Genomic DNA, 12301 nt, shown 5'->3' with positions numbered 1-12301 from the left:
GGTTTCTATGTCCTATAATTAGAGCCTGGAGAGCAGCCATTCGAATTAGCTCTTCCATTATTCATTTTTTGTATTTATCTTATTTGAGAGAAGAGTGTTTCTTTGTTATGTGAGAGTCTAGTTGTTCATCTAGGTTCTAGTATTCTATACTGTTCAAACTCTGTCCTAGAGTTTGTGAAGAACGACTTGACTGAACAAGAGATTGGTCTTCGAGAGAAAACATGATGAAACCTTACTTCTGGAGGAAGTAAGCACTTTGGTCTTCGGGAGAAGACTTATTGAAGCCTTGCTTCGGGAGGAAGTAAGCACTCACACTTCAAAGACGAAGGGAGTTCGGGCTTGAAGGTGTTTCAGAAGTCAGATTCATAAAGTACATTACAAAAGATTGCGATAATCATTTAGAGGGAGTCTAAACTTGTTTAAGTCAATTGTCTTTGTGATTGTTGATACTTTATTAATTGATTTCATTCTCAGGGCGTGGCCCCGTTGTTGTAAATATTTTACCAGGATCTAGATTTACTAACAAGTATGTTTCATTAACATCCTAATATGAATTCTAAAACAATGAAATAAACACATATAAAGTTTAGTAAACCTTACATTGGGTGCAGCAGAATATAATGACTCCTTCCATTCAGATCTCTAGCCCTTGATTTCTTTCTGTAGCAGAGCATCACCAAGATCTGAACCTGGATCTCTTTCTCTCATTCCTTTGATGCTGATTCTCCTTCTTGTTGTTTGAAATTTCCTACAGTCTTACACACTATGATTGAGATACCACTTGATGTGTGTGGGCACTCACTCATTCACTAATGGCTGAAAAATTTAGTGTGAAGAAAGACTTAGTATTTCGAATTGAAGAATAAAGAAGAAGGAAGAGGTCTCATCTAGGTTTTTAGCTTTGGAGGCATTAGTTGGATAATGAGACCATAACCTTCCTTTTATACTATTCTTCAATAGGGTTAGGGTTAAATTAAATGGATTAAAAAAGAATAAAATATTGGGCAATAAATCACTCTTGGCCGTACACTTAAGTGAGCCAATCTCTAGTTACAATTTTGCCACTTTATTTCAATCACTTATTCTTCTTTTCAATAATACCATATTTTCCAATTCAACCTTATAAATGCCAAACTATTTATTTAATAATTAAAATAATTATCAAATAAAATTATCATTTATGATATTTATTAATTAGACTCCATAAACTCTCTTAATTAACAAATAAACCCCAAAACACTATTTCTTCACAATCAAGCCATAACATAGTGAAAATTTATAAAGTAGACATAGTCTAACTTTAGAATTATAATTGATTAATCAGAATCAATTAACTGAGTCTTACAAGCAGTATGGTCTCAACTAGTATGGGGACCATGGGTCTATATATCCGAGCTTCCAATAAGCAGATCAAGAATTTATATCTTAAATTCACTGACTTATTAATTCTTCGTTGAATCCACGTATAGAACTTAGAATTGCACTCTCAATATATAGAACGCTCTATATGTTCCACCATATAGACACGTCATTAGTTATCCATTGTTATAATCCTAGTTTGATCAATGATCCTCTATATAGATGATCTACACTGTAAAGGGATTAGATTACCGTAACACCCTACAATGTATTTTATCCTTAAAATACTTAACCCCGTATAAATGATATTTCAGCTAAGTGAAATGAGTACTCCATCATTTATTTTCGTTTGGTCAAGCTCGAAGGAAATCATCCTTTACTTTCTATTTGTCAGATAGAAGCTATAGATTCCATATTTATGTTAGCGCTCCCACTCAATTGCACTATCATGTTCCCAAAATGTACGTATCACCCTGACCCAAAAGTAGGCTTAACTAACAAATCAAAGAACATGTATAATACTCTTGAGATCGAACCTCAACATATCAGGATTAAGATCATTTGATCTAGGATCAACAGGTGATATTGAATTGAATAGATATTACGGTAAATTTAATATATCTAATCAAAGTTCAATATCGGCCCTTTCCGATGTATACTCCATACATCTGATGCTGTAAACTTTGCCAATGCCCTGGAAAGGACATAACACATATCCAAGGTGTAAGAATACCTATCGCTGATTATCATGTCAGTCTAAATCCAGTGAACTGACAAATTAGGGAATAAACTTTCGAACATATAATTAAGATTATATTCCACTGTGTTGACAACACTATAATCATTAACAAATTCATATGTTCTGGACTTAAATAGAATTCATACATTATGTACATATAATCATGAAATAAATCATGTGAACCATGCAACATTAAATGTTATTTCTGATCTTTATTAATAAGTAAATCTGATTATATTGAAATGAGTTTTATTTAGGGCATAAAACCCAACACCCGTGGACTAGGAGTGTTCGGGAGAACATTGATACCTCACACAAATCTCTTGTGTCAAGTTATTTAATTTTCTGCAAATATTTTTATAGTCTGCCTGTTCTGTTTTGTAGCTGCAAAACTGGTTTCTGCAGTAACAGAATTACATTCTGCTTTCGCAGGTGTATACAGTTTTATATTTTCGTATATATTGACATTTACAAAAACTCTATTTTTTTTTACATATTTATATATATATATATATCAACATTGAGTAGAAAGGAAAATTTGAAGAGAAAAAGTCAACTACTAGAAAAAGCTAACAACAGTACTGAAAAAATATAATAAAGAAAGCAATATTGTTTGTTTCATGAAAATATAAAGGGCCTTTTTCGGTGATACATGAAAAATGCAACAATATTATAAAAATACAATAGATCGACCATTTCAATATATATATATATATATATATATATACAACTCAAATAAAAAAAAATTACAGAATTACCTCTTCTACTCAATGTACAATCAGACAACCCATGCTTCTCATCTTCAAAACCTTCGTGTGCTCAAACGAGGACAACAATAGGAAAACTACCCAGTTATTTGAAGATCTATCATTAATTCTGACGACGTCACCTAAGAAGAAGACCCTAATCAACCCAACTATCTACAATTGCCTATTGACGCAAAATTCTACAGAAAACTAGTTTAAACAAAAATTCAACCATGAATTATAATTCAAATTCCAGAAAATAAATTCTCCTAATTTTATTTTTTTTCAGATTCATAAAATATAGATCTGGAGTTCCCAATCAATCCAAATCAGGTATAAACTGAAAAAAAATGTGTCAATACACTTTCATATAATCAGTATATGTGGAACCAGCATTAACTCCTCTCGGTCTTGTTAGCTTATTCTTTTGACTATGTGGGGCATAACATTGTTAAGTTACTTTTAGTATTATTTTTAGGTTAATTTTTAGTGTGTTTTTAATTTAGTTAAACTCTTGTTTGGAGAAATTTTACGCTTATTATCTTTTATTTTTGCAGATTTAAAATAGAAGAAGATGAGAAAATATCAAAGGAATAAGATGAAAAAAAGATAAAAAAAAATCTCACAAAAATAGAGAAAATTGTACAAGAAAATAAAGTTAAAACTTCAAGTCTAAATTCAACTATGTTTTGGTTAGATTTTGGAAAAAGTCAAAACATAAAAATTCTAGATCTCTCTTTTATCTTTCGAGAACATCTTGAATCGTCCAATTTTGAGAAATATCGAGAGAGTTATAGCCAAAATACTATCAGTTAACGCAGTAGAAAACTCACCTCTCCTTCTAATCCTAACCAGAATAGGTTTTCTAATCCTAAGCAGAATATGTTTTTTTTTTTGAGCATTTTTTTTTTATTTTTTTTATCATTTTTTGGCTATAAAAGAAGTGGACTTCAATAGTTTTTGGGAGGCAATTTAAAAGGAAATAAACAGTAGAATACGGAGTACGAATTTCAGAGATCAACTGCAATACTAGAGGCATTCTTTAGAGCGTTTTCAACATTCTTTTCTTTTCTATTTTCTTCTCTTTTTTTAAGTTAATATGTGTGATTTTGCTTCCATGAACATGAGTATAGCTAAACACTTAATTAGGGTTTAGATGAATATTGTTGACATTATTTTATCCTTTTATTATGATCTTATTTTCCCTCAGTTTCTATGTATTCTATTTCATTCATACTTAATTACTTTTAATTGCCTCATCACCAAGTAACTATCTATGATTTTGATGCGAGATTTGAGAAGTGAGTGTCAATTATGTTATAGTGAACTAGAACTGAATTTTGATATAGGACGAGAGTACTTGTATGATTTAGATAACTTATAGGGTTTCTGTGTTTAATGCATGTTGCATGTTTAATTTATCACGCAAGTAAACTTGCATGTAATTGAGGTTTATATATTTGAGAAGACTATAAATTACCTTAGTAAACCTGCTATTGCATAGAAATTGGTAATAGGAAGACAATCATATTAGTAGGGCTGTTCATCCGATCCAATCCGTACTTTTTTAGTCAAACAACATCCAATCCGCACTAAGTGCGGATTTCATATTTTGGATCCAATCCAATCCGCATAACAGTTTAAATCCAATCCAATACAATCCGCAATAATGCGGATTGGATCGGTTGTTTTAGTGCGGATTGTATTTTAATATTTCATTAAAAATTTAAAATAAAGAAAAAAAAAACCAACAATAACACAACTAAAATTTTAACAAACAAACTACTGTTTCTCAATCTCCAACAGCACATAAGACTTCCATAACTGATAATAGTAAAAAAAAACAACTATATTTCATCTTCTAAATCCAAGAACGAGCAGCAACAGTGCAACATTATGAAATAAAAAAAAAAAAATAACCATGTTCCATCTCCAAATCCAACAACCAGCAACAATATGGAAAAAAAAACCATGTTCCATCTTCCAAATCCTGAAAAAAAAAACCAGTTAATGTTTAAATCCATGAGAATACTGATATATAAAAATATATATATCACCGATATTTTTCAGTTAGCTATTAACATGAAAGAAGACTATTAATCAAAGTCCTAAAATTAGATCTAAAATCTGACTACTTTAATTTTTGATGGGTACTTGCAATATATTAAGGATTTCTGCCTACAATAAATTGTAAAAAGTAGCAAAAAGATAAGAAGTAAACAAATTTCAAAGGAACTTCTATTGAGATTTTTAAAGCTGCAGATAGTTATCACAAGGAAAAAAGAAAACCATAACTTTAATAGTGTTGATTCAAAGCAGAGAATATTTATTTAATTTACAACAAATATTTCACATCTTACCTTTGACTGAAAAGACGACCGTCGACTGAAGAGATGGCCATCGACTGAAGACGAGTTAAAAGGATCGTTGTTGGCTGAGGAGATGGACTGGTTAGTGAAGGCAGCAAGGGGGTGGGTGGGAGTCGATCGTCGACTGAGAAGACGGACTGGTCGATCGGAAGGGCATGGGAGGGAGACAATCGTCGACTGAGAAGATGACTGGTCGGAAGAGCATGGGTGGGAGTCGACCGTCGACTGAGAAGAAGTGATATTTTTTTACGTTTTGGTTTAGGTGTCTTGACGGATGGTAGGAAATTTTAACTAGGAGGAGAAACGATTATAAGTGTTTAGGTTTAGAAATTGTCTTTATTTTTTTTTTAATATTATAAGAAAATTAATATAAATTATATATAATATAATTTTTAGAAATATATATAATTAAGTGCGGATTAAATTGGATCGGTTATTTTTTGAGGTCAAACAACATCCAATCCGCTGATTTCAGATTTTTCAATCCAATCCAATCCGCGCAAGTGCGGATATCTGCATTTTGCAGATTGGATTGGATTGGATCGTGCGAATTGGATTTGATTGGATACTTTGTGAACAGCCCTACATATTAGGCCATAATCAATACAATTGAAATCGAAACCCTAACTTTAATCATCGTTAATTTCTTTTTTGATTTATTTACTTCTTATTTCACTGTTTCATTAGTGTTTTAAATTTAATTTTCTCTTAATTTTGACATAACCAAATAGAAATAAATGTTTACTTTTAAAGTACTTAACTACAATCCTTGTGGGATCGACCTCACTCTTTGTGACTCTATTACTTGTTTACGATATGTATACTTGCGTGCAAAATACCACAACCTAAACTAAACACTTACTCATCCTTGAGTAAAACACTAAAACGAAAAATAAAAGTTAAACAAGTCAATCTCTAGAATATGAGTAATTTTCAAGTAGACTCAATAACAAGATTATGAAAATTTTCAATCATTTATCTCTATCAAGCCAAGCTCAAAGGAAATCATCTCGTTTCACTTCTAAATACTTGTAGAAGCTATAGATTTCATATCTATGATCAACGCTCCCACTCAATTGAACTACCATGTTCTCAAGATGTAAATATCCGCTAGAACCATAAGTTAGCATCCACGAACAACTTGAAGAACATAAGTAACACAACTAAGTTGAACCTAACCATATCAGGATTAAGATCCATAGACCTAAGATCAATCATTGATATTGACTTAGAAAGATATAACGGTAAGTTTATGATATTTTATCCAAGATCAATATCGGTCCCTTCCAATGCATACTGATCCATACATTCGATACTGGTAAACTTTGCTAATGCCCTGGAAAGGACATAACACTTATCCAAGGTGTAAGTATACCTTATCGTTGATTATCATGCCAGTCTAAATTTAGTGAACTGACAAATCATGGGAATTAAACTTTTGATGAACATATAATCATGATTATATTCTACTGTGCTGACGACACTATAATCATGAACAATATATATACATATTTATATATGTTTTGGACTTAATTAATAGAATTTATACATTGAACATAATCATGAAATAAATCATGTGAACCATGCAACATAAAAGCGATTTCTGATCTTTATTAATTAGTAAATCTGATTATATTGAAATGAGTTTTATTTAGGGCACAAAATCCAACAAATTTAGGGTAGATGAAATTTTAGAGATTCCTTCCCATTTCATTCTGCTTTCACAAAACACTAGATAGATCCATTTACCCTGATGCATTATCCAAGTTTCTTCCAGTATGTACGTACTCTTATAGGTCGCAAAGACATTACACAATTTGCATTTGGAAAATTTAGAGTACAACAATGTCAATGTTGAGGGTTGAATTTAGACTGAAGTCTCTTATTGCTGCTTTCTGTTTGTTGATTTAATATGCATTTTTCATTATTTTTGAGTTGCTAACCTTTTTTTGGTTTTCTTTTGCAGAGGGAGCTCAAGATGTTCGAGATGAGTTTCCTGGATACTTTTAAGAAAAAGGTTGACTCATGCGTGACGTCATATACCGCGGGGTGAGAACAAGAAAACAAAAGAAAAACTATCATTCTTATGTTATTACTAAAAGATTTGAAACTAATTACTAAAATTATAATTTGTTATGATTAAAATTAAATTAGAGACAACTTGTAACTAAATATTATATTTTAGTCACAAACAATTTTTATTATGGCTAAAAAGTCACTAGTGACAAAAATAAGATAATTTGGTTTTTTTAATATAAAAGTTGGATGATCATGCTATGACAGTTTGTCTTTCTTGGAAAATTATATATAGAGAGACAATAACGTAAATAAATTATTCTATTGGATATTAGGTGAATACCTACTCCAGCCAAACAAAAAATACATGTATATTATAATATATAACAACAACAACAACAATAATAATTAATAATAATAATAAGATTGGGTTGGATATTTGTTCAATTTATATGTATTATTAATGTATGAGATGAGATTAACATTTTGAATTGTCCGATTCACATTCTTTCTTTTTCTTTTTTATAGTACAATTTTCAATAATTGTAAGGTAATGGATTGGAAGTTTCATATGGAAATACTTAGCCAAAACAAAAGATAAAGAGTACTTTCTCCACTTGCTTGCTTACCTTACCTTATAAAAATACACCTTACTATTTATTCTTTTTCTCAAACCAAAATTTTATTCAAGATCGCTCTCCCCCCTTGTGATGATGATGATGATCTTCACAAATTTTAAAATTGTTCTTCCAATCTTCATTTTGATTATATCAATGGTGATCTCAACTCCATTGACAACAACGTTATCAGTGATGATCTCTATCGTTATCTCAATCACAATCCTCCTATGGAAGAAGTATATCAATCGCGATAATTTGCCTTCTCTAGAGCCACCATCAACAGATGTTGATGATGACGAACGCCCCATCTTGGCGTCTCAAAAGAAGTTTGATGTTTTCATAAGTTTTAGAGGTGAAGACACACGCAAAACCTTTACTACTCATCTCCATCAAGCACTCAAGGATGGAGGAATTGAAACGTTCATTGATGATAAACTCGAGCAGGGACAAGAGATTTCCCAAGCTCTTTTGGATGCCATCGACAATTCCAAATTTTCTATTGTTATTTTCTCAAAAAATTATGCAACATCGTCGTGGTGTTTGGATGAGCTCGTACATATTCTTGGATGTATGAAGAAGTAGACTCAAATAGTTTTGCCTGTGTTTTACCATGTTGATCCATCTGATGTGCGCAAACAAAGAGGAAGCTATGCAGACGCGTTTGCTAATCATAAAAAGCGTTTCAAGGATACTATCATACAAAAATGGAAGGATGCTCTAACAACAACATCTAATCTTGCTGGATGGCATCCATCACAATTCAAGTATGCAATTAGTTATATATATTATGCTTCATTTTTTAATTTCATGAAATTATTTATGGCTTTTGACTTGTTGATTACACATGCTTCTTGATGTTTTTTATTTCATTGAATAAAAATCGCCTATCCCATTTTGTATGTCCCAATCTTATCCCCACCTATTACCAATTGACACATCATTTAATTTGTTGAGCAATTTGCGGCGAAACTTTCTTATGTTTTAATTTTTATACACTTAATCATTTATTTTTTTTAGCAAAATTCTCTTATTTTTTAATTTTTATTCACTTAATCTCCTTATTTTTTTTTTTGTGGCAAAACCTCCTTAAATTTACTTTTCTTTGCAAATTTAAATATACACAGGTGTATACAGTGATCATCTAGTTGATATTTAATGGTAATATTGAACTGGCGTGTCAAATTTGTAAAAAAAAAATAAACATAAAGGGGGTTTTACCACAAAAAAAAAAAGAAGGTTAAGTATATAAAAATTAAAACATAAGGTGGTTTTTCTACAAAAAAAAAATAATAATAATAAGGAGGTTAAGCCTATAAAAATTAATACATAAGGAAATTTTGCCACAAAGAAAAAAAGATAAGGAGGTTAAGTGTATAAAACTTAAAACATAAGCAAGTTTTACCGCAAATAATATATACATATTTTTTACAAAAAATATTATACTTGAATGGTACAATTATCTACATGTTGATGTGAAAGCGTACTATATCTTCATTGATCACATAATAATTAAATTTCAATATATATTAATTCAATAATACATATGTATATATAATTTAGGAATGAAGCTGAGTTAGTGAATGGAATTCTCAATTATATCCGAGAGAAATTGAAATCAACATCTACCACGATTAGTGATAATTATTTAAGTCAAGGTTTAGTTGGAATTGATAAGTCTGTTGCAAATCTCTATAATCTGTTATCAACTAATGACAATGGTCAAATTTTGGGGATTTGTGGAATGGGTGGGTTGGGAAAAACCAAACTAGCTGAAGTCATTTCTGAAAAAATTCGTGATGAGTTCGATGGTCATTGTTTTTTTAAAGATGTTAGGAAAGAATACCAAGAAAATGGATCAACTTATTTGGCAAAGCAATTTTTTCAAAGACTATCAAAGGAGAAAGATCTCGATTTCGAAGATTTAGGGTATGTAAAGAGAAGATTACATCACAAAAAGCTACTTATAGTTCTCGATGATGTGGATGTGTTGGACCAATTTAATTCTTTGCTTAAAGATTACCCCAAATGGTTAAATTTGAAAAGTAAAATTATCATAACAAGTAGAGATGGACAATTGCTTCGATAACGTGGTTGTAAGAGTTTGGTTGAGGTTTCTTCTTTAAGGTTTCAGAATGTTCATGACGATCCACGTAGACAATCAAAAGTAATAGCCCTTCATAACAATTTCATGCTTAAGGAGCTTGAAGCTTACGAGTCTAGTTTTGATGACTGTGTACTTAATCTCAAAGACTGCTACAATCTGAGAACTATTTCAGAGATGTTTGGTGATATCAAATTCATATATTTGCAAGGGACAAAAATAGAAGAATTACACCCTTCAATTGGATATCTTAAGAATCTTCTTGTGCTCGACCTCTCTGATTGTGAAAATCTCAAGAATCTTCCTAGTAGTATTTGTTATTCTGAATCATTGGAACTTCTAGTTATGCATGGTTGTCAGTCCATTGACAAGTTTCCAAAGCTTCCCCTAAATATTAAACGATTAGATTTGAGTGGAACATCAATACGACAAATCAATTCATCATCCTTTGAATGCATGCCTTATCTAAAGTCATTAGACATGAGTTGCTCAAAGCTTGAAAGTCTCCCAACCACTGTTTGTAAGTTGAAGTCTCTTGAGGTACTAGCTCTTGCACATTGCTCACAGCTAAAAAGCTTTCCCGAAATCTTGGAGCCTATGGAGAATCTAAAAAAAATTCTCTTACATTGTACATCGATTGATGTGGTTCCACCGTCGATTGAACATCTTGTTAATCTTGAACGTTTAGATTTGAGCGAATGCAAAAATCTCAAGTCTCTTCCAATGTCTAACATCTATGAAATGTGTAACATTTCTACTATCTTCATTGATGAAAATCCAACACAACAAGATTTGGTTGTTTTGTTATCGCTCGATGAGTACATCTCCGTAGCGCTTCAACAATCTGAATGTAGAGGTTTTTGTTCGAATACAAATCTAATCTCTATCCTAAAGTTAAATTTTGAGCATCAAGTGTATAGCTTTTGGAAAGATATCACTTGTTGTGAGTGTTTGTTGTTCAACACAATACTCATTCTTTTAATGTGCAAAACTCAACAAGATGAAATTTTCAAAATAAAGCCTGAATGGGGATCAGAAGTAGCTGATAGAGGAAAGGTTGGTCTCTTTTTTTGATCAATACCATGCATACAATAAATTTGATAATTTTTTTCACCATAATGTTTAGTATAGTTATTGTGGTTTGTTTTGTTGTATTACAGGCTTTATATGGTCCTAGAATGGGATTTTCCTATCCAAGAAATAAAATTCCTGATTGGTGTACTCACACATCTATGGGAGCCTCAACACATGTAGACTCTCTTATCACTTGGAGTGGTAGAAGAAACTTCTTAGGCATTGTCATATGCATTGTTGTGAATTTCGATGATGGGTGCATTTTCAATGACAATGAGTGGAGCATTTATTGTAAAATGTATGGTTTAATCATTGAGGATGAACCATACTATATTGATTCATCGCTTTTGAAGATACAAAAATATAGTGACTATGATACACATCATGTGTTCATATGTTATCTTATCAAAAGAGATATTCATGATAGATTTTATCATGCATTGAGTGCTTCATTTATCTTTGAGTTCGCAGAGGAGAACCAGCAATATGGGAGTTGTGAGTCAAGTAGAATAGAACAATGTGGAATTCGAATGGTCTACAATGAAGACGTTGAAGAGCTTGAAGAAGATCAACTGATGCTTGATGCAGAGACACATAATAATGTTGAAGAGAACTAAAATATATATCATATCATTTCCGTTAAAGGTATGTGTGGTATTGTTCTTCCAAATACAAAGATGTCCGAAAATTGTTCATCCATCTTTATGAAAAGTTAGATATCATCTAAAATGGCGTTCCTGGAAGTCTAACTTTAACTCTTTATGTGTGGTATTCGAATGTCAGTTTTGCTGCTATTGTTTGTGAAATGGACTGAAATTTGTGAACTGTGTGCTTAATTCCTTAACTCTTTGGATTAATGCTTGTGAAAATTTTGTATTGATGCAAATTATCAATAGTTAGATTGTATTATAATTGTTTTATATTGGTTTGTAGTAAGATTGATTGAATATAGAATTTGCATGAATTATTTCTGTTGTTAAATTTATAATCACTACGCAAGTATACGCAATCAAGTAGTAAACTCACACAGGTGAGGTCGAACCACAGGGAATTGGACTAATTACTACTAAATTATACTATTGATTCTATCTGGTAAAAGAATACTTTTTATGAATTAAATAAAACAATTCAGAAAATTAAAACTAACAAAAGGAAGATTAATCAAGATAAGAAAATAGGGAGACGAATCCTGTTGTTAAGTTACCAATGTTAATGTTTAAATGCTATCCTTTTCTTGAAGTGAATGACAGATTATGAATTAACCTAGCTCTTTTCAG

General features: G+C 31.3%; 1 protein-coding gene, 1 long non-coding RNA gene and 1 pseudogene across 2 annotated transcripts; 2 read left to right on the top strand and 1 right to left on the bottom strand.

Moving 5' to 3' along the window:
- Positions 1–4598: 4598 nt before the first annotated feature.
- On the bottom strand, positions 4599–6381 carry LOC115713496 (uncharacterized). Its single transcript, XR_004010995.2, has 2 exons — positions 5205–6381; positions 4599–4834 (listed from the first exon to the last, which is right to left on the bottom strand). It is a non-coding gene; the product is annotated as an uncharacterized LOC115713496 (long non-coding RNA).
- Positions 6382–7639: 1258 nt separating this feature from the next.
- LOC133029098 (disease resistance protein RPV1-like) lies at positions 7640–10858 on the top strand (annotated as a pseudogene).
- On the top strand, positions 10038–11912 carry LOC115695447 (disease resistance-like protein DSC1). Its single transcript, XM_061117475.1, has 2 exons — positions 10038–11006; positions 11111–11912. The coding sequence occupies exons 1-2, from the start codon at positions 10038–10040 to the stop codon at positions 11639–11641; spliced, it is 1500 nt and encodes a 499-aa protein (XP_060973458.1). The 3' UTR covers positions 11642–11912.
- The last annotated feature ends 389 nt before the right edge of the window (positions 11913–12301 follow it).

This window comes from Cannabis sativa, chromosome 6 (genome assembly GCF_029168945.1).
Source record: "Cannabis sativa cultivar Pink pepper isolate KNU-18-1 chromosome 6, ASM2916894v1, whole genome shotgun sequence".
NCBI lineage: Eukaryota > Viridiplantae > Streptophyta > Magnoliopsida > Rosales > Cannabaceae > Cannabis > Cannabis sativa.
This window is presented reverse-complemented; position numbering and strand designations above follow the sequence as displayed.

Bases quoted from the DNA above. Each gene is read 5' to 3' on its own strand.
- LOC115695447 (XM_061117475.1), top strand. From the start codon at position 10,038: ATGCTTAAGGAGCTTGAAGCTTACGAGTCTAGTTTTGATGACTGTGTA. The intron at 11,007-11,110 runs GTTGGTCTCTTT...GTTGTATTACAG, and splicing joins AAGTAGCTGATAGAGGAAAG to GCTTTATATGGTCCTAGAAT.